This window comes from Nomascus leucogenys, chromosome 15, assembly GCF_006542625.1.
Source record: "Nomascus leucogenys isolate Asia chromosome 15, Asia_NLE_v1, whole genome shotgun sequence".
Classification (NCBI taxonomy): Eukaryota; Metazoa; Chordata; class Mammalia; order Primates; family Hylobatidae; genus Nomascus; species Nomascus leucogenys.
Window position 1 is genome coordinate 17,392,645 of NC_044395.1, and position 23,849 is coordinate 17,416,493.

A 23,849-nucleotide genomic window follows, 5' to 3' on the forward strand; every position below is an offset into this window, starting at 1 on the left:
AGAGTGTGAGTTCAGGCTTATCGCTTGTGACCAGGGAAGACACAGGAACGGAAAGGACTTGTTCGGGTGACAGCTTGTAGGTGGCAGAGTCGAAAGTAAACCCAGGACGGAGGCCAAGATTATTTCCCCACACCTCATACTGCTATTTTGTGTGGGAGTTTACTGGAGGGACAGGGAGGCAGGAGGGGTCAGTGGGGGCCGTCTATCATCATTCCCAGCATTGCTCCCTTAAGAAAACAATCAACCACTCATGACAGAGCTTTGGGCAATCGTCCCATCCTACGTTAGGAGTGGCCCATACTCCACCAGTAACGGGGAAGAGAATCCTAAGTGTCCCTTCTTTTTATTTGCATAAAATCTCCAGAAAGAACTGGTAGTATTTTTTACCTTCAAGGGGGAGCACTAGATAACTCATGGAGTGACTTTTATATCATTTGAATATAGAGTCATGTGAACATATAGTCTACTAAGAATATCCTTTAAAAAAAAAAAAACTCTTTTCTGAAGCTCCAGGCCAGAAAGTTAGGACACTGGTTCTATTCCCACCTCTGTCACTGTGGCTACAACTTGAGGCAACTCATGTAGCCTCTCTAGACAGTTTCCTCTACTGCAAAACCTGAATGTACTGAACAAGTAATCCATAAGGCCTCACTATGGACCCCAATTCCTATGATGAAACCCAATTCCCAGTGTGATGATATGAGGAGGTGCAGCCTTTGGGGAGGTGATTCAGATGTGAAGGCACAGCCCTCATGACTGGGATTAGTGCCCTCAGAAGGGGCTGAAGGAGCCAAGAGTCCTACACTTCTACTAGGTAAGGACGCAGAAGGTGCCCTCTAGGAACTAGAAATCACTCACCAGACACTGAATTTGTCAACACCTTGATCTTGGATTTTCAGCCTCCAGAATTGTGAGAAATAAATGTTGTTGTTTAAAAGCTACCTGGTTGATGGTATTTTGTCACAGCAGTCCAAGCGGACTCAATGGCCCCTTTCAGCTCCAAACATCTATGATTCTAGTCTCCCCAGCTAGATGCTAAAACTCATGAGAGGAGGGATGGGACAATTTTGGAATCTTCTGAAAAAGTCCCTTTGTAAGCCCTAACTCAAGGAGGTTTTCCCCCAGCTAGAAGCCACCCGCTTCCTGCAACCCAGGTCTTCAGACCAAGCTGGACAGGACTGTTCTGTGTGCCAGGAGGAGGATAGGAGATGCTGACACAGCAGAGCCTGGTTCACAGATCTCAACTTTCAGAGATCTGGGTTCAAATACTGGGTCATTCGCTGTATGACCTTGGGCTATAGTGATTTCACCTCTCTGAGCCTAAGTTGCCTCATGGATGAAATAACACTAAAACAAATGTTAGCTTGCTTCCCCTTCCCTCCCTTCTTTCCTTTCTTCCTTCCCCCGAGAAAGTGGCTAGGATACAGAATTGGGTTATTTTGCATGCTTTGTCCTTAGGTTGGTTTTCTTATACAAATCCATGTCATGTGGCCATCTTGGTTTGTTCTCCTAGCAATTCTGTTGCTACAAATCCAAGACTGTATTTAGGCTGTTCACACCGCTGGAGCAGAAAAACCCAGCTAACTTTGCCAGCTTAGGGACTTTGGGGGACTCATCTTGCATTTGTCTGCACCGCGAAAACACCAATCAGCCTTTGGGAAATGGCACCATGGGTCTCCGGCTGGTAGGTGGGAGAGCAGTTAAGGGGCAAAGGCAGAGATGGCGAATTCAGCACTTCCCAAGGACTGGCAGCAGGGAAGACGGCGCTCTGGGGGTGCAGGGATGGAGTGTGGGGGCACTGCACATGTAGGGAGCTCAGCTACTTTACTGGGGACCCCAGGCATGTAAAGGTTCTCTGAGCCTTGGTCTCCTCATCCATAAAAATGGAGCAGAAAATATCTACATCAATATCTACATTGTTGCGACAATTAAATCAGATACTACATAGGGCAGTGTTCTATGAATATTCATTTTTCCTTCCTCCCTTCTCAGGAAGGAGGCAAAGGCCTCCTAAAAGAAGAAGACACATTTACATGACTGCCTTGTAGAAAATGGACCCGCAGAGATTTAAATGATGCAGAAAACACCCAGGATTATCACTAGAGTTGGCTGTACCACATAAGCTATTCCCAAAGCACATAGAATGAGCCACATGATGAAACGGAGTTTTCTATGTAGTGGGCTGATGCCTAAAATGCATCTGAGGAGATCAACAGCCAGTTGGATCTCAGTTTCTTATTCCATGACCAAGAAATGAGTTGGAGGACAGGAAGGAGTTAATTTGTGTGTCAGAGAGGCAAGGGCAACCCCACACCTTGCAAAAAAACAAAAATAAGTGCATTTTATTTAAACAACGGAACAAACATCAGAGAGCATCCCCTGCAAAGCCCCCACCCCAGAGCCCGCTGATGGAAGCAGGGCTGCACGATGCTCTGCCACAACGGCAGCATCTCCAACTGCACAAGATCCCTTGCTGCCAGGGCCGGGCACCGGCCTAGCCCCTTGCCTGCCTGCCTGAGGCAGCCGCGGAATCAGGGCAGGGGTGGCACAGGTAGAAAAGACAGATGGAAACAATGCCCATGAATATACCCAACGTCTCCCAGGAGGATAAAAACCATCATGAGGACCAGAAGCCATCCCAGTCTTTTTTTGGCCTCCCAGAGAAGCTGTGTTTGAGACCTGAGACTCCAGCTGAAATGGCTCCCTGAGGAGCCCCAGGGAGCAGGAGGGGTACTCCTGAGGACAGCCCCCGAGGAAAACACAGTGCCTCCAGAGGGACAGGCCCCAGCACCCTCCGGCAGGGCTCTGGACAGCTGAGCCCAATCCTGAGAGAGTCAAAAAGAGAGACGGAATGCTCAAGAAAAGAGGCATTTAAAAATTAAGAAAAGAAAGACAAAAAAGAAAGGGTCTGATCTGAGGCTGAGGTATTGTAGATAGATGTGAGCCCAGAGAAACCGGGTCCCAGGGTACACACATGCTGGGGGTCTTTGTCCCGATGAACTAAGAACCATACGCACAACCTCCTTGGGAGCCCCGAGCAGTGCGCTGCAGCCAAGGAAACAACCAGCTCCAAAGGGACTCCCTGAGCCTCCGAAGGCAGCTCCTCTAACACCTCCCTTCCTCCCAAAGAGCTCCCGGCCCTGATACCCCACAGCCACCACACACCACCAGCTTGCCATGTCAATGACAAGAGCTCGTACAAGTCCACACATTTTAGCCCGAGATAGGTTATGTAGTCACAGAATGTGTGGCTTTACTGTTCCACTCAACCCCCTGGTCCCTGGTGGCTCATGCAAGTCAAAGGGGGAAGGAGGGTGCTTTCTCAGATGGAAGAAGGCAGGTGGCTCCTCAGGCACTTGGTCTGGGTGGAGGAGAGGCTGGGCTGCCCCAAGTCCCTGCTCAGGGCCTCAGAAGCGATACACCTTCACTCTGTTGTGCTCATCAAGGCCCAGCTGCAGGAGGCTCAAAGTAGCTTTTGGCTTGGGTGCTGAAGAGAAGACAGGTCTGGCCACAAGGTGAAGGAAAACTGCAGTCACTGGGCATAGCCAGGCAGCGGCCATGAAAGGGTCAAAGGCTGAACAGGATCCTCCTCAGCCCCTCAGGGCACAAGCACGGGCCCCACAGCCCAGCCCGGTTTGGGAACCAGGTAAAAGGATACAACCTGGGGTCGTTCTTGACACGTTCCAGCCACCTCCGGTTGGCCTCAATTATGCCCTGAAAGGTGGTGCTGCCCGCCTCAGGGACTTGGGAATGGGAGTGCTGTAGGACCCGGAGCTGCTCACTGGGAAGGAAGAGGAGAGCATGGGGGAGGGGAGAGAGGGGGCGCGGAAGTGACAGAGGATGCACAGAGGCCATCACATCTGTCGCCTCCTCCCTCTTCCTCTCAGCTACCAGAGCAGCTTCTCCGAGGTCCCTAGCAAGTCAAAGCTTCAAAACATCTGCCCCTCCAGAACAGTTCCCAAACGGGAAGGTGGTGGACGCCCTCTGCCCCCTTGCTGGGTGCTACTGATACAAAGCTCTGGGCTCCCACATCTGCCTGCTCCCGCCAATCTCATCAGCAAAGCGCTCCCCTCTGTCAACTCAATCCTTGGGCAGCGTCAGCTCTCAAGTTGGCCAAAGAGTTGGTGGGGGGTACTCATTGTTAGCGGCCTAAGGGAGGGAGAGGGGGAAACATTTGGCAAGGAATAAGATGAATGGAAAATTAATAACAGGTTTAAATAATTTCCCGTCTGTCTCCTCCACAGGGTGTCCCTCTCACTCCAGATGTTGCTCAGCAGGACTGGGGGAATAAGGGAGCCACAGGAAGCAAACAAGAGCTCAAGGGCAAAGACAAAGGCCAGACTCCGGGGCTGGAGGGGCTAGAGGGAGGGGCTGGGGCAGGGTCCCACCAGGGGCTGACTCCTCCCCACAGGGGCCAGAGGGCAGTTTCCTCAGGGGGTTGGTGGGGTAAGCCCAGGCCTTCCCCACTGGGACCTTGGCAGTGTGAACTTGACTTTCCCCTGGTCACGGAGGGGTGCTTCAGACCCAGGCAAGTGGGGACAGCTCTGTGGACTAGAGGCCTGCCTGACTTCTTGCGGTAAGACCAGGAGGTCTTCTCCCCTCAGAGGTCCACCCACCCAGGGAGGCACAGTGAGCAGCTCGACTATGACGTTCTACCCCAACCAGCCCCCAGGGAGGCTCACCTGGCAGACACGTAACCCAGCCTGCTCTCCAGTGGGGCAGGGCTGTTGCTGAGCAGCGGGATGCCAGCTGGAAGAACGTGGGGACAGGGCTCAGAAACGGGCAGTGGTCACCACCCTGCCCACCAGCACCTCTTGCCTCCCCAGAATAAACAATAAAAGGAAAAGTTTCAGTGGCTGGAGGCCAGAGAAAGGTGAGAGACAGGAATGGTCCTATATTATTTTATTTTTAAAACTTAATCTACTTTTCAATTTGGGCTAGGGTAGAAAGAAGATATTTTGTTTTCCCTCAAATGCCTTGTGTTTTATGGCTTTTCATAATCCTCAGCAGGGCTGAGACCTGGGAAGGCCACCTGGCTCAGAAGCAAGAATTAGCCACAGAACCAAGAGGTTCCAAGCAGAATCCTGGAGTCACAGAGACATGGGGTCACAACTGAGTTTTTTACTCACTCACTGGGTACCCTGGAGCATACTACCTAACCTCTCTGAAACTCAGTTTCCTCATCTGTAAAATGGGGATAAATAATTACTACGTTAGAGAATTAAGAACTAAATGAAAAAATATATATAAACTGCTTGGCCCATAATGTATTACACAAGATGGTAGCTATTAAGATAATGACAACAATGACCTTTTAGGTTCTGCTGAGCTCCAGAATCCATAATAAAGGCCCCAGTCAGCCAGGCTCCATCTAAACCGTCCAGACCCATAGAACTGGCTGCAGGGCCACCTGCAATGTCTCCTTCCCCAGGGACCCACAGGTAGAGTCAATGGACCAATGGACTACGGCAACGTTGGGGGAGGAGAGGTGTGGCAAAGGGATGCAAAAGAGGAAGAGGAAAAAAGGAGCAGGAGAAAGAGGGTAGAAGAAAAGGAAGGAAGAGGAAGAGGAGGAGGAGGAGGAGGAGGCAGGCGGGAAGGCTCCGCCCAGAGTAGGGCTCACATGGAAAATACTTGCGCCACTTCTCCAGCAGGAAGTCGTCCACCGTTTGAGCCACAGAGGAGGGGAGCCTGGGCCCCCGCCCTGAATCCCAGGCCCATTGGGTGGACGTGGGTGTAGCAGATGATAAGGCTGAGAACCTGGCCAGGGAGCCATAGTACGTGGGGGTGGGGGTGCTCTTAGGGTCCCGGGGAGGGAGCTGGGCTGGCGTGGAGGCGAGAAGCGGCGGCGGCGACGGAGGGTTGAGGCTGTCCAGGATGCTGAGGACGCTGCTCAGCTGGCTGCTGATCTGCCGGAGGGAGTGGCTCATCCCATGGATCTTGCGGGAGGTGAGACTCAGGGTTGAGTTGACTGAAAGAAAAGAGGTGGATGGTGGGAGGGGACTTAAGCTCAGGACCCTGGACCATTCCCAGACACAGCTGTCATGGAGGACCCTACACCATTCCCAGACACAGCTGTCATGGAGGACCCTACTGGCCACCCCTCCCTGCTTCTCCAGACAACAGCCCCTCAACCTTATGAGGGGGTCAGGGATGGCAGGGCTTCTGTGTTCCAGACAGTGCAGGTGAGAAGCTGGCCATGAGAAACAGGTTTCGAGGGCAAGGCCCTGGGTGAAGGGCCCGGGACCCCAGAGAGAAGGAAGGGGAGAGGGCTCTTCTGTCACATACAGGCCAGAGCAGCTGAGAGAGAAAAGCCTCCTCAAGGAGGCCTTGGAAGAGAAGAGGCCAGCAGGGCCAGTGGTCACACCGTAGAGTGCTCTGCAGCATTCAGAGGGCTTCCCTGACCTTTCAGCACCACGTGCTAGCAAACCTAGATGGACTGATTCCTTCCCAGCATTGACTGAGCACCTGGTCCAGACACTGGCTCACAGAGGCCTCCCTCTGCAGGGCTGAGGGAAGGGGGCTCTTCTTCTGTTCCCCAAGTTCCTCCCATTCCATGGATACCATGGTCCTCACCCCGCATCTCCCCCACTCACTCCTCTGCTGCTGCCACCACTCACAGCGAGGCAGGGAACAAGATTCGGAACTTTCACTGCTCAGGCTGTCCATGTCACTAAGGTCGAAGGTCACCGCCTTCTTGGTGGGGGATCCTCCCAGAGTGCCCTCATCTGAGGCCTGCGGGGTAAAGTCAGCAGTTATGACCCACCCCTCCTGCATGCTACCCTTCCTCTTTCCTTCCTAGGAAGTGGCTAGGACACTAAGCTAGGTTCTTCTGTATGTTTTGTCTTTAAGCTGGTTTTCTTATGCAAATCCATGAAACACAGCCATCTCCATTTGTTCTCCTAGCAATTTTGTTGCTACAAATTCAAGGTGGCATGTAGGCTGTCGCCCTTGTGATGTGTGGGAACTGAGGACTTGGTGAGTAGACTCCTCTGGGGCCCAGAGTTCCACCAGGCACCCTGGGTGAAGCGAATCACACAGGCTGCCTCACAGCAGGGTGGGAGGGAGGCAAGGCTCAGCATATGTCCCAAATGCCTGAGACATAGACAACAGTGCCATCAGGCCCACACAGACCCCCACCACCCTTTCCAGTAAGCTCTCCCTGCAGTGTTACTCCACCTAGGCCTCCCCCGCTACATCTAAGCCTCAGACATCCAGAAGAAAGTCCACAAGGTCCCAAGGCAGGCAGGAAAACCTATCATGTGTGTCCATTCCGGACACCCTGGTCACACCCCTCCTAAGGGACCAGGGCAGGGTAAGGGCTCGGCCCTCTTCTCAGGCACCTTTAGCAAGAGGTTCCAGGTATATTCAGGACCATTCAGCACAGGTATCCAAACCCACAGGTGTCTTCAAAAACTCAGAACTGAAGCCACTGCCACCTTCATCAGCCAGTAGACAAGCCTACTGCCCAATCCTGGGCCCTAGAGGCCCAACTCCCCCTGATGCAGGACCAAAGAACTCAACCCAATCCCAAGAACAGAAGAGGAAGGCCGGGGCCCACTGGGCTATGTGGACATGGGGCTGCACCTCTTCCCAAAGAGAGGACTCCAGCTGATTCAGCTTCTCCTCTTTCTTCTTCAGCAGGTTGTGGCCTTTCCGCATGGCCGACTTCATCTCATCCAGGTGCCTGGTCTCCTGCAGCCAAGGAGAAAACAGAGGAGAAATGACTACCCACACAGATGCTGGAGTCCCAACCCTGCCATTTGCTGACTGGGTGATCTTGAACAAATTACTATAGACTGCTTTCTCATCTGGAAAAGAGAACTATGACTTTTCACAGGGTCATGAGAATTACAAGAGAAAGAGTATGTTACTATGTTACGTGCTTAACACCATGCCCACACCTTAAAAACTCTCAAATGGTTACTGTTAACCAAATGGTTATTATTTATTATGATTATTGTTTTTAGAGATGAGGTCTCACCATCACCCAGGCTGGAGTGCAGTGGCCTGATTACAGCTCAGTGCAGCCTCAACTTCCTGGGCTCAGGCAATCCTCCCACCTCAGCCTCCCAAGTAGCTGAAGCTACAGATGTGTGCCACCACACCTGGCTATTTTTTTTCTTTTTTCTTTTTTTTTTTTTTTTTTTTTTTTTTTTGTAGAGACAGAGTTTTGCAATGTTGGCCAGGCTGGTCTCAAAATCAAGTGATCCCCCAGCCTCAGCCTCCCAAAGCACTGGGATTACAGGCATGAGCCACCACATCAGCCGCAAATGGTTATTATTATCACTGCTCCAATTATGATTACTCTCATCACCACCACCACCATGGTTGAGAGGGGTTAAGCAGAGCAATGACAGGGTCGTGGGTGGCATGTATATAACCCTGGGAAGCTGCCCCTCTGTCTGTTCCAGCCCCTTGCTCTCTGCTGACCCCAAGCCAGTCCTAGGGGCCATCGGGGCCTGAGCCCCTTACCAGTTCTGAACACCATCACATTTCTTTTCTTTTTTTTTGAAATACAGTCTCGCTCTGTCACCCATGCTGGAGTCCAGTGGCGCGATCTTGGCTCACTGCAACCTCCACCTCCTCCAGGGTTCAAGCGATTCTCCTGCCTCAGCCCCCTGAGTAGCTGGGATTACAGGCGCGCACCACCACACCCAGCTAAGTTTTTAATTTTTAGTAGAGACGGGGTTTCACCATGTTGGTCAGTCTGGTCTCGAACTCCTGACCTTGTGATCCACCCGCCTCAGCCTCCCAAAGTGCTGGGATTACAGGCATGAGCCACTGTGCCTGGCTGAGCACTATCAGATTTCTAAGGGCCCAGGTGATCCAAGAGAGCTCACCCTGCCAGGACCCTCAACTGGTCAAAGATCTGTGACCCCAACTAATAATAATGACGTATCTGTGTTTTCATTGCAAATTAGGCTATCAAAGAAGCAGGGCAGGTAAGTAACTCAAAGCCTTTCACTAAGTGTGTTCAAAAGACTTTCATGTACGAATGAAGTCTTTAGTGTGACAGAATGGAAAGGCAAAGCACTGCGTTTGAAAGTACTAAACATTAGTCATACTCTTCACCAGGAAAATGGGACTATTACTACTGCCTCGCACATTATAAACGGTTATTGATATAGTTTGGCTCTGTGTCTCCACACAAATCTCATCTTGAATTATACTCCCACAATTCCCATGTGTTGAGGGAGGGACCTGGAGGGAAATAATCTGAATCATGGGGGCCATTTCCCCCATACTGTTCTCGTGATAGTGAATAAGTCTCACGAGATCTGATGGGCTTAGCAGGGGGTTCTGCTTTTGCTTCTTCCTCATTTTCACTTGCCACCACCATGTGAGAAGTGCCTTTTGCCTCCCGCCATGATTCTGAGGCTTCCCCAGAATCATTTCCCCAGTGGAACTTTAAGTTCAATTAAACCTCTTTTTCTTCCCAGTTTTAGGTATGTCTTTATCCACAGCATGAAAATGGACTAATACAGTAAGTTGGTACCAGGAGTGGGGTGTTGCTGAAAAGATACCCAAAAATGTGGAAGCGACTTTGGAAATGGGTAACAGGCAGAGGCTGGAACAGTTTGGAGGGCTCAGAAGAAGACAGGAAAATGTGGGAAAGTTTGGAACCTCCTAAAGACTTGTTGAATGGCTTTCACAAAAATGCTGATAGTGATATGAACAATAAGGTCCAGGCTGAGGTGGTCTCAGATGGAGATGAGGAACTTGTTGGGAACTAGAGCAAAGGTGACCCTTGTTATGTTTTAGCAAAGGGACTGGCAGCATTTTGCCCCGGCCCTAGAGATCTGTGGAACTTTGACCTTGAGAGAGATGACTTAGTATCTCTGGTGGAAGAAATTTCTAAGCAGCAAAGCATTCAAAAGGTGACTTGGGTGCTGTTAAAAGTATTTCATTTTAAAAAGAAAAACAGAGTATAAAAGTTCAGAAAATTTGCAGCCTGATGATGCAGTAGAAAAGAAAAACCCTGGGGTGGCTGGCAAGATGGCCAAATAGGAACAGCTCCAGTCTGCAGCTTCCAGCGAGATCAACGTAGAAGGCAGGTGATTTCTGCATTTCTAACTGAGGTACCTGGCTTATCTCATTGGAGCTGGTTAGACAATGGGTACAGCCCATGGAGGGCAAGCCAAAACAAGGTGGGCGTCACCTCACCCGGGAAGCACAAGGGGTCAGGGAACTCCCTCCCCTAGCCAAGGGAAGACAAGAGGGACTGTGACTTTGGGGACAGTGCATTCCGGCCCAGATACTATGCTTTTCCCACAGTCTTTGCAACCTGCAGACCAGGAGATTCCCTTGGGTGCCTACACCACCAGGGCCCTGGGTTTCAAACACAAAACTGGGCAGCCATTTGGGCAGACACCGAGCTAGCTGCAGGAGTTTTTTCATACCCCAGGGGCACCTGGAATGCCAGTGAGACAGAACCATTCACTACCCTGGAAACGGGGCTGAAGCCAGGGAGCCAAGTGGTCTAGTTCCAGATCCCACCCCGACAGAGCCCAGCAAGCTAAGATCCACTGGCTTGAAATTCATGCTGCTAGCACAGCAGTCTGAAGTCGACCTGGGATGCTCGAGCTTGGTGGGGGCAGGGCGTCTGCCATTACTGAGGCTTGAGTAGGTGGTTTTCCCCTCACAGTGTAAACAAAGCCACCAGGAAGTTCAAACTGGACGGAGCCCGCCACAGCTCCACAAAGCCACTATAGCCAGACTGCCTCTCTAGATTCCTCCTCTCTAGGCAGGGCATCTCTGAAAGAAAGGCAGCAGCCCCGGTCAGGGGCTTATAGATAAAACTCCCATCTCCCTGGGACAGAGCACCTGAGGGAAGGGGCAGCTGTGGCGCAGCTTCAGCAGACTTAAACATTCCTGCCTGCTGGCTCTGAAGAGAGCAGCAGATCTCCAAGCACAGCACTCGAGCTCTGCTAAGAGATAGACTGCCTCCTCAAGTGGGTCCTTGACCCCCGTGCCTCCTGACTGGGAGACACCGCCTAGCAGGGGTCGACAGACACCTCATACAGGAGAGCTCCAGCTGCCATCTGGCGGGTGCCCCTCTGGGACGAAGCTTCCAGAGGAAGGAAAAGGCAGCAATCTTTGCTGTTCTGCAGCCTCCGCTGGTGATATCCAAGCAAATAGGGTATAGAGTGGACCTCCAGCAAACTCCAGCAGACCTGCAGCAGAGTGGCCTGTTAGAAGGAAAACTAACAAACAGAAAGGAATAGCATCAACATCAACAAAAAGGACATCCACACAAAAACCCCATCTGAAGGTCACCAACATCAAAGACCAAAGGTAGATAAATCCATGAAGATGAGGAAAAACCAGCACAAAAATGCTGAAAATTCCAAAAACTAGAATATCTGTTCTCCTCCAAAGGATCACAACTCCTCACCAGCAAGGGAACAAAACAGGACAGAGAATGAGTTTGACAAACTGACAGAAGTAGGCTTCAGAAGGTGGGTAATAACAAACTCCTCTGAACTAAAGGCACATGTTCTAACCCAATGCAAGGAAGCTAAGAATCTTGTAAAAAGGTTAGAGGAATTGCTAACTAGAATAACCAGTTTAGAGAAGAACATAAATGACCTGATGGAGCTGAAAAACAAGCACAAGAACTTCGTGAAGCATATACAAGTATAAATAGCTGTATCAATCAAGTGGAAGAAAGGATATCAGAGATTGAAGATCAACAATGAAATAAAGCATGAAGACAAGATTAGAGAAAAAAGAATGAAAAGGAACGAACAAAGCCTCCAAGAAATATGGGACTATGTAAAAAGACCAAACCTATGTTTGATTGGTATACCTGAAAGTGATGGGGAGAATGGAACCAAGCTGGAAAACACTCTTCAGGATATTATCCAGGAGAATTTCCCCAACCTAGCAGGACAGGCCAACATTCAAATTCAGGAAATACAGAGAACACCACGAAGATACTCCTCAAGAGGAGCAACCCCAAGACACATAATCGTCAGATTCACCAAGGTAGAAATGAAGGAAAAAATGTTAAGGGCAGCCAGAGAGAAAGGTCGGGCTACCCACAAAGAGAAGCCCATCAGACTAACAGCGGATCTCTCTGCAGAAACCCTACAAGCTAGAAGAGAGTGGGGGCCGATATTCAACATTCTTAAAGAAAAGAATTTCATATCCAGCCAAACTAAGCTTCACAAGTGAAGGAGAAATAAAATCCATACAGACAAGCAAATGCTGAGAGATTTTGTCACCACCAGGCTTGCCTTACAAGAGCTCCTGAAGGAAGCACTAAACATGGAAAGGAACAACCGGTACCAGCTACTGCAAAAGCATACCAAATTGTAAAGACCATTGATGCTATGAAGAAACTGCATCAACTAATGGGCAAAATAACCAGCTAGCATCATAATGACAGGATCAATTCACACATAACAATATTAACCTTGAATGTAAACAGGCTAAATGCCCCCAATTAAAAGATACAGACTGGCAAACTGGATAAACAGTCAAGACCCACCAGTGTGCTGTATTCAGGAGACCCACCTCATGTGCAAAGACACACATAGGCTCAAAATAAAGAGATGGAGGGATAGTTACCAAGCAAATGGAAAGCAAAAAAAGGCAGGGGTTGCAATCCTAGTCTCTGATAAAACAGACTTTAAACCAACAAAGATAAAAAAGACAAAGAAGGGCATTACATAATGGTAAAGGCAGAAGAGCTAACTATCCAAAATATATATGCACCCAGGAGCACCCAGATGCATAAAGCAAGTTGTTAGAGACCTACAAAGAGACTAAGACTCCCACACCCCACCGTCAATATTAGACAGATCAACAAGACAGAAAATTGACAAGGATATTCAGGACTTGAACTCAGCTCTGGACCAAGTGGACCTAATAGACATCCACAGAACTCTCCACTCGGAATCAATGGAATATACATTCTTCTCAGCACCACATAGCGCTTATTCTAAAACTGACCACATAATTGGAAGTAAAACACTCCTCAGCAAATGCAAAAGAACGGAAATCATAACAAACAGTCTCTCAGACCACAGTGCAATCAAATTAGAACCCAAGATTAAGAAACTCACTCAAGGCTGGGTGCGGTGGCTCAGGCCTATAATCCCAACACTTTGGGAGGCTGAGCCAGGAGGATCACGAGGTCAGGCGCTCGAGACCAGCCTGACAAACATGGTGAAACCCCATCTCTACTAAAAATACAAAAATTAATGGGGCATGGTGGCACACACCTGTAATCCCAGCTACTCAGGAGGCTGAGGCAGGAGAATCACTTGAATCTGGGAGGCGGAGTTTGCAGTGAGCCAAGATCGTGCCACTGCACTCCAGCCTGGGTGACAGAGCAAGACTCTGTCTCAAAAAAAAAAAAAAAAAGAAACAAGTAAGTTCTTTGAAACCAATGAGAACAAAGACACAAGGTACCAGAATCTCTGGGACACAGCTAAAGCAGTGTTTAGAGGGAAACTTACAGCACTAAATGCCCACAGGAGAAAGCAGGAAAGATCTAAAATCGACATCCTAACACCACAATTAAAAGAAATAGAGAAGCAAGAGCAAACAAATTCAAAAGTTAGCAGAAGACAAGAAATAACTAAGATCAGAGCAGAACTGAAAGAGAAAGAGACACAAAAAACCCTTCAAAAAAATCAATCAATCCAGGAGCTGGTTCTTTGAAAAGATTAACAAAATAGATAGACTGCTATCCAGACTAATAAAGAAGAAAAGAGAATAATCAAATAAACACAATAAAAAATAATAAAGGGAATATCACCACTGATCCCACAGAAATACAAACTACCATCAGAGAATACTATACACACTTGTATGCAAATAAACTAGAAAATCTAGAAGAAATGGATAAATTCCTGGACACATATACCCTCCCAAGACTAAACCAGAAAGAAGTTGAGTCCCTGAATAGACCAATAACAAGTTCTGAAATTGAGGCAGTAATTAAAAGCCTACCAATCAAAAAAAGCCCAGGACCAGACGATTTAAAGCCGAATTCTACCAGAGGTACAAAGAGGAGTTGGTACCATTCCTTCTGAAACTACTCCAAACAATAGAAAAAGGACTCCTCCCAAACTCATTTTATGAGGCCAGCATCATCCTGATACCAAAACCTGGCAGAGACACAACAAAAAAGGAAAATTTCAGGCCAATATCCCTGATGAACATCGATGTGAAAATCCTCAATAAAATACTGAATCTAGCAGCACATCAAAAAGCTTATCCACCACAATCAAGTCGGCTTCATCCCTGGGATGCAAGGCTGGTTCAACATACGTAAATCAATAAATGCAATCCAACACACAAACAGAACCAATGACAAAAACTACATGATTATCTCAACAGATGCAGAAAAGGCCTTCGATAAAATTCAACACCCCTTCATGCTAAAAACTCTGAATAAACTAGGTATTGATGGAACGTATCTCAAAATAATAAGAGCTATTTATGACAAACCCACAGCCAATATCATACTGAATGAGCAAAAACTGGAAGCATTCCCTTTGAAAACCGGCACAAGACAAGGATGCCCTCTCTCACCACTCCTATTCAACATAGTATTGGAAGTTCTGGCCAAGGAAATCAGCCAAGAGAAAGAAATAAAGGGTATTCAAATAGGAAGAGAGGAAGTCAAATGGTTTCTGTTGGCAGATGACATGACTGTGTATTTAGAAAACCCCATCGTCTCAGCCCAAAATCTCCTTAATTAAGCTGATCGGTAACTTCGGCGAAGTCTCAGGATACAAAATCAATGTGCAAAAATCACAAGCATTCCTATACACCAAAATAGAGAAACAGAGAGCCAAATCATGAGTGAACTCCCATTCACAATTGCTACAAAGAGAATAAAATACCTAGGAATCCAACTTACAAGGGATGTGAAAGACCTCTTCAAGGAGAACTACAAACCACTGCTCAAGGAAGTAAGAGAGGACAAAAACAAATGGAAAAACATTCCATGCTCATGGATACAAAGAATCAATATTGTGAAAATGACCATACTGCCCAAAATAATTTATAGATTCAATGATATCCCCATCAAGCTACCACTGACTTTCTTCACAGACTTAGAAAAAACTACTTCAAATTTCGTATGGAACCAAAAAAGAGCCTGTATAGCCAAGACAATCCTAAGCAAAAAGAACAAAGCTGGAGGCATCATGCTACCTGACTTCAAACTATACTACAAGGCCACAGTAACCAAAACAGCATGGTACTGGTACCAAAACAGAGATATAGACCAATGGAACAGAACAGAGGCCTCAGAAATAGCGCCACACATCTACAACCATTTGATCTTTCACAAACCTTCTTTTCAAAAACAAGCAATGGGGAAAGGATTCCCTATTTAATAAATGATGTTGTGAAAACTGGCTAGCCATATGCAGAAAACTGAAACTGGACTCCTTCCTCACACCTTGTACAAAAATTAACTCAAGATGGATTAAAGACTTAAATGTAAGACCTAAAACCATAAAAACTCTAGAAGAAAACCTAGGCAATACCATTCAGGATATAGGCATGGACAAAGACTTCATGACTAAACACCAAAAGTAATAGCAACAAAAGCCAAAATTGACAAATGGGATCTAATTAAACTAAAGAGCTTCTGCACAGCAAAAGAAACTACCATCAGAGTGAACAGGCAACCTACAGAATGGGAGAAAATTTTTGCAATCTATCCATCTGACAAAGGGCTAATATCCAGGATTTACAAGGAACTTAAACAAATTTACAAGAAAAAAACAACCAACCTCATCAAAAAGTGGGCAAAGGATATGAACAGACACTTCTCAAAAGAAGACATTTATGTGGGCAACAAACACATAAAAAAAGCTCATCATCACTGGTCATTAGAGAACTGCAAATCAAAACCACAATGAGATGCCATCTCACGCCAGTTAGAATGGCGATCATTAAATAGTCAGGAAACAACAAATGCTGGGAGAGGATGTGGAGAAACAGGAACGCTTTTGCCCTGTTGGTGGAAGTATAAATCAGTTCAACCATTGTGGAAGACAGTGTGGTGATGCCTCAAGGATCTAGAACCAGAAATACCATTTGACCCAGCAATCCCATTACTAGGTATATACCCAAAGGATTATAAACCATTCTATTATAAAGACACATGCACACGTATGTTTATTGCAGCACTGTTCACAATAGCAAAGACTTGGAACCAATCCAAATGCCCATCAATGATAGACTGGATAAAGAAAATGTGGCACATATACACCATGGAATGCTATGCTGCCATAAAAAAGGATAAGTTCATGTCCTTTGTAGGGACATGGATGAAGCTGGAAACTATCATTCTCAGCAAACTAACACGGGAACAGAAAATCAAACACTGCATGTTCTCACTCATAAGTGGGAGTTGAACAATGAGAACACATGGACAGAGGGAAGGAAACATCACACACCAGGGCCTGTCAGGGTTGGGGGCTGGGGAGGGATAGCATTAGGAGAAATACCTAATGTAAATGACAGGTTGATGGGTGCAGCAAACCACCATGGCACGTATATATTTATGTAACAAACCTGCATGTTCTGCACATGTATCCCAGAACTTAAAAGTATAATTAAAAAATGAAAAGAAAAGAAAAACCCATTTTTTGAAGAGAAATTCAAGCTAACTGCAAAAATTTGCATATGTAACAAGGAGCAGAATGTTAATCCCCAAGACAATGGGGAAAATGTCTCCAGGACATGTCATAGGTCTTCATGGCAGTCCTTCCCATCACAGACCCAGAAGCCTAGAAGGAAAAAATGGTTTCGTGGGCCAGGCCCAGGGTCCCCATGCTGTGTGCAGCCTAGGGACTTAGTGCCCTAAATCCCAGCCACTTCAGCCATTGCTAAAAGGGGGCAAGGTACAGCTTGGCCCATGGTTTCAGAGGGTGCAAACCCCATACCTTGGCAACTTCCACGTGGTGTTGAGCCTGGGGCTGCACAAAAGTCAAGAATTGAGGTTTGGGAACCTCTGCCTAGATTTCAGAAGATGTATGGAAACACCTGGATGCCCAGACAAAAGTCTGCTACAGGGGTGGGGCCCTCATGGAGAACTTCTGCTAGGGCAGTTCAGAAGGGAAATGTGGGGTCAGAGCCCCCACAGAGTCCCTACTGGGGCACTGCCTAATAAAGCTGTGAGAAGAGGGCCACCATCCTCCAGACCCCAGAATGGTAGATCCATCAATAGCTTGCACTGTGCACCTCAAAAAGCTGCAGATATTCAATGCCAGCCTGTGAAGGCAGCCGGGAAGTGTTTGCCTTCAGCTGCATTGCTGTACCCTGCAAAGCCACAGGGGCGGAGCTGCCCAAGACTATGAGAACCTACCTCTTGCATCAGCTTAACCTGGATGTGAGACATGGAGTCAAAGGAGATCGTTTTGGAGCTTTGAAATTTGACTGCCCCACTGGATTTCGGACTTGCATGGGCCCTGTAACCCCTTTGTTTTGGCCAATTTCTCCCATTTGGAATGGCTGTATTTACCCAATGCCTGTACCCCCACTGTATCTAGAAAATCACTAGCTTGTTTTTGATTTTACAGGCTCATAGGCAGAAGGGACTTGCCTTGTCTCAGATGAGACTTTGGACTGTGGACTTTTGGGTTAATGCTGAAATGAGTTAAGACTTTGGGGACTGTTGGGAAGGCATGATTGGTTTTGAAATGTGAGGACATGAGATATGGAGGGGCAAGGGGTGGAATGATATGGTTTGGCTCTGTGTCCCCACCAAAATCTCATCTCGAATTGTACTCCCATAATTCCCACATGTTGTGGGAGGGACCTGGTGGGAGATAATTTGAATCATGGGAGCCATTTCCCCCATACTGTTCTCATGATAGTGAATAAGTCTCATGAGATCCTGATGGGTTTGTCATGGGTTTCTGCTTTTGCTTGTTCCTCATTTTCTCTTGCTGCCACCGCCTTAAGAAGTGTCTTTCGCCTCCTGCCATGATTCTGAGGCCTCCCCAGCCACGTGGAACTGTAAGTTCAATTAAACCTCTTTTTCCTCCCAGTTTCTGGTATGTCTTTATCAGCAGCATGAAAATGGACTAATAGTGTTATCATAAGCTTCAAATTATTTACTACTTGAAAAGGTGTTTGCATGCTATGCATTGCCACGTAAATATAAGTGACCCAGGGCCAAGGTGGCCACTCTCATGGAGTCCCGAGAATGACCAACTGAGGGGGAGCCCAAAGGACTGTTTTGCTGACTCCCCCTGCCTCCCCCACACAGGGCTGGCAGGCCCTTCCCAAAGCTCCTGACCTTCTCCAGGTTCTTGCGCCTATCTTCCAGGGCCTTGATGCCTGGTGGGTCTTTGGCCTCCTCCTGTGCACTGGCCAGCTCATGGCGCCAGTGCTGCTGGGCAGCTTTCAGAGCTGTCTGCCGCCTCCGCATGGAGTGTGTCTGCCGCACAAGGAACTCCTTGGCACTACGGAGGGCTACCCCCTCAGCAGAGAGGAGGTGCCAGACATTGTGGGAGGACAGGCTGGAGCAGGAGAGTTGAAGAAGGAAAACAGAAGCCTCTAAGAACTCTGCTATGGGTCACACAGCCCCTTCCCCAGCAGATGCCCACCCTGAGCACAGACCAGAGCTGCTGGGCTGGGGCTGGGCACTGTGAGTGCAGGGATGCCACTGTTCAATACCCACAGTGCACAGTGCCTGGGACTGACAGTGCCCCCACCCTGATTCTGAGGGATCGGGCCTGGGGCCTCCAGATAGATGACCAGACACTTCCAGCAATCTGCTTCTCCACTAGAGGAGAATGCCATGTCAAAGGTCACAGTGGGCAGTTTCCTGGCTTGCCAGAGAAGATTCCTTAATCCTCTGGAGCCTTCCCCATGAACTAAGCCCCACTGGTGATCACTGTCTCCTCACTTCAGCTCACCCAAGCTCTATAATGCAGGTACTCACTTACCCCCCTTCATGGTACCCTAACCTCAAATAAGACAGGCTATGGGAACTCACCTGTCCAAGTATAAGTCTTCCTTGCTCTGGGAGAGAGAAGAAGACACCTCTTTGGTCTGGTTCTAGGGACACATGGTAGAAAAGTCCACTGAGTGTAGCAAAAGAGACACCCTGCAGGTTCAAGACCCCAAAGCCCCTCCTAGTGGTCTAGACAAGGAAATGGCTCTCCAGCTGCCAGGCACTGTTTACTTATAGATATCATCTGACTGGTGGAGATGACTGGTAGCTGGGAATAAGAACAGATCAGGTCCCATAGAGAGCAGAGCCAGCCCCTCCTGATGCCTCGGCCCATCTTATACTCCTCCCCTTCTGAGGTTCCACCCCTCCTGATGAACTGTCCCCTCTGGAAGTACTCCCCTGAGGCCCAGCCCCTCCCAATGCCCCACACCATCCTGGTGCCCCAGCCCCCAGCCCTCAGCTCACTGTCCCAAGGGATTTCCTCAGGTCCTCAATGTGGAGATCTGGCTCAAAATGTGGGGAAGCATTATTTTCCTCAACTGTCACTTCTCTCAACAGGTGCTGCTTCTTTTGAGCTTCAGCCTCCAGGCTGCTGTGGAAGGAAAGGGGAGTGAGAGGCAGGGTGGTGGCTGGGGATGTGGGGGAGGGGTGAAGTGGGTCAGAACCATCTCCACCCCCTCACTCCCATCCGTCAAAGTCCCTGAGGAAGGGCTGAGGCACGAATAATAGCACCAGAGATACCCTGCTTTTCACAGAATCTTAACAACCCCAACTCCCTACAAAATGTAGCCACAGGCTCTTCTGCCTAGCTCCCAAGCTGGGACTCCACCTCTCCCTATTAACTGGGCTATGACACAAGCAGCAGAGGTCAGAGGGCAGGCAGGAGGCAGCCAGCGGGGCTAAGTGCAGGGTGCCCACGCCACCTGATGTTTTTCTGCAGTTGCTGGCTCTGAGCCTGCAGCAGATCCACTTGGGACTCCAGCTTCAGCTTGCGGGCCTGCAGCTCATCATTAATTTCTTGGAGCTGCTGGTTTGACTGCAACAGGTGGGTGTGCTCCTTCTGTGCCTCCTCCAGCTGCTGATGGGTGGCTGTGGCTTCCTAGGGGCAAAAGGAAAGATAGAAGCACCCAGAGACAGCACAGGGAGAAGGCAGGGAGCAGACAGCACTAGAGGGTAGGGAAGCCAAAGGAGGACAGGCTGGGGATGAACTCAGAGCCACTGAAGTCACCACCTCTGAGGTCAAGAGGTGTTCAGGCTCCTGTCCCACCACAGCCCCACTCCCTTGAGGTTCCCAAGTGGGGTCCACAGAGTGGCACTATTTGTGGAATACTGGCCAACAGAGTTTGGAACCCCAGTGCCCTGGACAGATCAGATGAACAAAATGTGGGGACAGGGAGAAGAAAGACACGAAATGGAGGAAAAACAGGAGGGAGGACAAAACAGGGAGACAAACCTCACTCTTCAGAGCAACCTGCCTCTGCACATCAAGCAGCTGCTGCTTCTCCCTCCGGGCGGTCTCCTCCTTACAGGGAAGAGACAGGATTTTCTGGCTGGCTGGAGAGCCCAGGTCTGAGGGGCAGAGCCTGCCCTCTGCTAGAGGAGCTGTGACTCTGAGGTCAAGGACTCCTGCAGATCCCTCACCTGGACCTCCAGCAGAGCCAATCTGGCCTTGACATCTTTAGCTCTGGTTTCAAGGTCCAACTCTAAATCCTGGAGCTTCCTTTCCTGCCCAGAAAGAGAAACACATAAGCATAGAAAGAGTGTAAGGCATTAGCTGAGGGGCAGGAGAGGGTTCCAGAACCCACCATGCCACACCGCAACCTCCACTCTGGGCTCAGGCTTCCTCGCTGTGTGCCCCTGCAGCCTCCCAGGAAGGCTCCACACCTTGTTTACTTCCCGCTGGGGCAAGGAGACGCAAAGTGCCAACCCCAATGCCTTACAGGGGCTGACCTCTAGTTCTAATCCTGAGTGTGTTCCCTGGCCCAGAAAACAAAATAGCAAGGATGCCCCAGCTTGGAGATGGCCAGTGAGAGACTCTTACTCCAGAAGCTGTCAGGCTTCAACCTGCTGGGGCCATGCGTCTGCTTCCAGCACATTCCTACTGTGCATGGAGGGGTCACAGTGGGCTCACCCTGCTCCAGACCCCTCACCTGCTCCCTGTGCCGGCGCCGCAAGTCCTCAAGACGCTTGTGTTGCTCCTGCCTCACAGTCTCCAGTTCTCGTTCATGGGCCCTCTGCAGGCGCTCCAGCTCTCCAGTCAGGTGCCCCAGAAGCTCAGCCCGCTGCTTCCTCTCCTGCAAGGAGGGTGGACCCATTCGTGGGAAGCTGTGGCGGCCCCTTCCACCACAAAAATCACAGCTCCCCCAGCCCTGCAGCCTTGCGTCAGTAAGATCAGGGACACCGTCGGCTCCCTAAAGCCAGCTCTTGGAGAAGAGGAGGGTTACAAGCACAGCACCGGCCCTGGCCCCAGCAAGCCTACAGCTGAAGCAGAGGCTGGCCAGATACCACGACAGATTCCCTCTCTGGCTCTCCTATGGCTCCACCATATACAACTTTTCCTCCTTAAGGAATGAGAGGTCACTGATAAATTATCACTATTCTTCAGCAAGGTCATAATTGGTTGGGGGGAAGGGATGTGGCATGTGGCAAATTTCATCATGGGACTGCTATTTCTGCCCTGGGAAAGATCTAGAAAGAGTCTGGGATACTGGTTCCAGTTACTGGAGCAGTAGTCTTAACGCCCTGCAGGGGCCCTGCTGTGGGCTACCGTCAGCCACCCTCTACCCACTCATTGTTCACCCTTAATGTGAGCAAGGCAGGCCAGCTTGGGTACACTCAAGTCGCTGAACTTTCCTACCTTAAGGCCAAAGGCTTAAAATGGGGAGGGAGAATATCAGTATTACTTGGCTCTTGCCAGTCTATTTCTTGGTGTCCCAAGATGTTGAGGAACCCTGGTGACATGGCGTTGCAGTGAGGAAACTGAAGGCTTTGGAGTCAGACAGCCTGGGCTTGAATCCTAGCTCTTCTACTTATTAGCTGGGTGTGATCTTGGGAAGCTACTTAAACTCTCCAAGTCTCAGTGTCCTCATCTTTAAAATGGAGATAATGATAGTAGATCCTTCCTAAGGCTAGTGTGAGGACTAAATGAGTTAAAATAGATAAAGAGCTCAGAACAGTTCTTGGCACACAGTACAAGCTCAATGTGTGGGGGTTCTTTTTACTATCAGAAGAAAGTGCAGCCTGCCTGATAAAAGTGGAATTGCCCCTCATTAGGTGGAGGTTTTTCTCACGCTTTAATAAAAGAGGCAAAAAACATCATCATGGCAGGGTATCAGGATGGAAAACCTCCCACAATTCCTGACCACAGTTTATCCCCTTCCTCTGCCCCACAGCCAGGTGGGAAGGACCCCGGGGTGCGAGTCCATGTGTGTGCATGTGTGTGCATGCGCACAGGGGATGTGGCCAAGCTACCTCAGCTTCATACTGCTCTCTGGCCTTAGCCATCACTTGCTGGTGCTCCTCCTTCATCTTGTCCAACCTCCTCTCATGCTCCCCTTCCACTTCCTGGCGCTTCTCTCGCAGGAGACTGCTGAGCTGCAGGAGAGATGGCAGGGATGTGGCATGAAGAACCGAGGTGGACCAGCACTCAGGGCCTGCTTATGTCTTACACACATTTCCCCCATCTCCCCCCACACATACAACACATGGACATCACACAGCCATGACACCATGGTCAGCACACAGCCATACCCCAACACTCCCTCCCCACATGCATACAGGGGCATCAGATTGGAGGAGTACCTGGCTTCAAGGGAACTAAAGCATAAAAATGGAAGCAGAAATGCTAACCCCAGCTGACCATCCAAAGCAAACTGGAGGCCACTGAGGCTAGGACGGCTCAGCTGACTGTAAGGGAGTCCACGACAGGCGCACACAACTGTGGAAGACACAGAGCAGCACTCACCTCGTGCTCATACTCAGCCACGTGATAAGCCTTCTGGTGAACTCTGTGCTCCACTTGCCCAAGGCACTTCTGCAGCTGGGCCTCCTCTTTCTGTTGAGCTTCCTCTATCTTCTTCTGGAGGCTGGAGACCACCTGAGGAGGCCCCCGCACACACAGGGGAGTGTGACCCTCAGACAGACTGTACAGCTGCTGTGTGGGGATGTGTTCTGAGGACGTGGCACCCATCCCCCGGGGCTGGAGGGAGAGGCTCGCTGCCTAGTAGCCAGGGATGGGGCTGAATTCCGCTAATCAGCCATGAAGGGGGCCCAGGATGCTGCATCTCACCTCCCGGTGCTTGGCCTCTAACGAGGAGCAGAGCCGCTCCAGCTCAGCACTGTGCTCCTTCTCCAGCATTGCCACAGCCTGGGGAGGAGCAAAGGGACTGTGAGGGAAGCTGGCCAGGTACTGATCATGGTGGGAGGCAGAGTCAGGAAGACTACTGACCCCCAACCCCCCGAGATCAGGGTCAAGGGAAACACGGGGAAGCGCAGCACATCTTTGTTCCTCCGAAATAACTCAGCCCCTGAAGTCTACAACTGGCAAATGAACAGGAACGTGAAGGTCAGAGGAGAGGGGCATTTCAGTAAGTTTCGGCTCTCTGCTCCCACCCCCTGCCTTTAGACTAGGCCACAGGTCCACAGATGGTGCTCATGCTGGTAAATAAGATCCAAGCCAGGGGGGCCAGGTTGGATGCTGTCATTAAGTCAGGCCATGTAGAACTTTCTTTTTATTTTGGTGAGGTGCAAAGCTGCAGCTATTAGACATGGAAAACACTATAGCAAGAGTAGGGACGTGCACTGTACTACAAGTGCTCAGAGAGACTGTGCTAAAACCTTCAGAAGCCCACCATCTGACTGGAGTAGAGGGAGTATGGATAAAGAGAAAATCCCTGCTACGTTGCTAGCC

At 49.3% G+C, this 23,849-nt stretch overlaps 1 protein-coding gene across 21 annotated transcripts in view; it reads right to left on the reverse strand.

Annotated features, from left to right (window-relative positions):
• Window positions 1-2,319: 2,319 nt before the first annotated feature.
• The window catches only part of CEP164 (centrosomal protein 164), a 94,507-nt gene continuing 72,977 nt past the window's right edge, over window positions 2,320-23,849 (reverse strand). For 19 of the 21 annotated variants that reach the window (XM_030794782.1, XM_030794774.1, XM_030794787.1 and 16 more), the window contains 16 exons: window positions 23,229-23,306; window positions 22,905-23,036; window positions 22,412-22,534; window positions 21,091-21,234; window positions 20,582-20,665; window positions 20,394-20,462; window positions 19,864-20,039; window positions 19,406-19,532; window positions 18,983-19,044; window positions 18,281-18,503; window positions 7,588-7,695; window positions 6,621-6,735; window positions 5,624-5,971; window positions 4,683-4,749; window positions 3,659-3,781; window positions 2,320-3,504 (listed from right to left, as the gene is read on the reverse strand). In XM_030794782.1, the coding sequence (XP_030650642.1) occupies window positions 3,408-3,504; window positions 3,659-3,781; window positions 4,683-4,749; window positions 5,624-5,971; window positions 6,621-6,735; window positions 7,588-7,695; window positions 18,281-18,503; window positions 18,983-19,044; window positions 19,406-19,532; window positions 19,864-20,039; window positions 20,394-20,462; window positions 20,582-20,665; window positions 21,091-21,234; window positions 22,412-22,534; window positions 22,905-23,036; window positions 23,229-23,306 (2,076 nt within the window). In that variant the 3' untranslated portion in view covers window positions 2,320-3,407. The remainder of the gene's footprint in view (window positions 3,505-3,658; window positions 3,782-4,682; window positions 4,750-5,623; window positions 5,972-6,620; window positions 6,736-7,587; window positions 7,696-18,280; window positions 18,504-18,982; window positions 19,045-19,405; window positions 19,533-19,863; window positions 20,040-20,393; window positions 20,463-20,581; window positions 20,666-21,090; window positions 21,235-22,411; window positions 22,535-22,904; window positions 23,037-23,228; window positions 23,307-23,849) is intronic. The other 2 variants (XM_030794776.1, XM_030794777.1) reach the window with 2 other exon arrangements.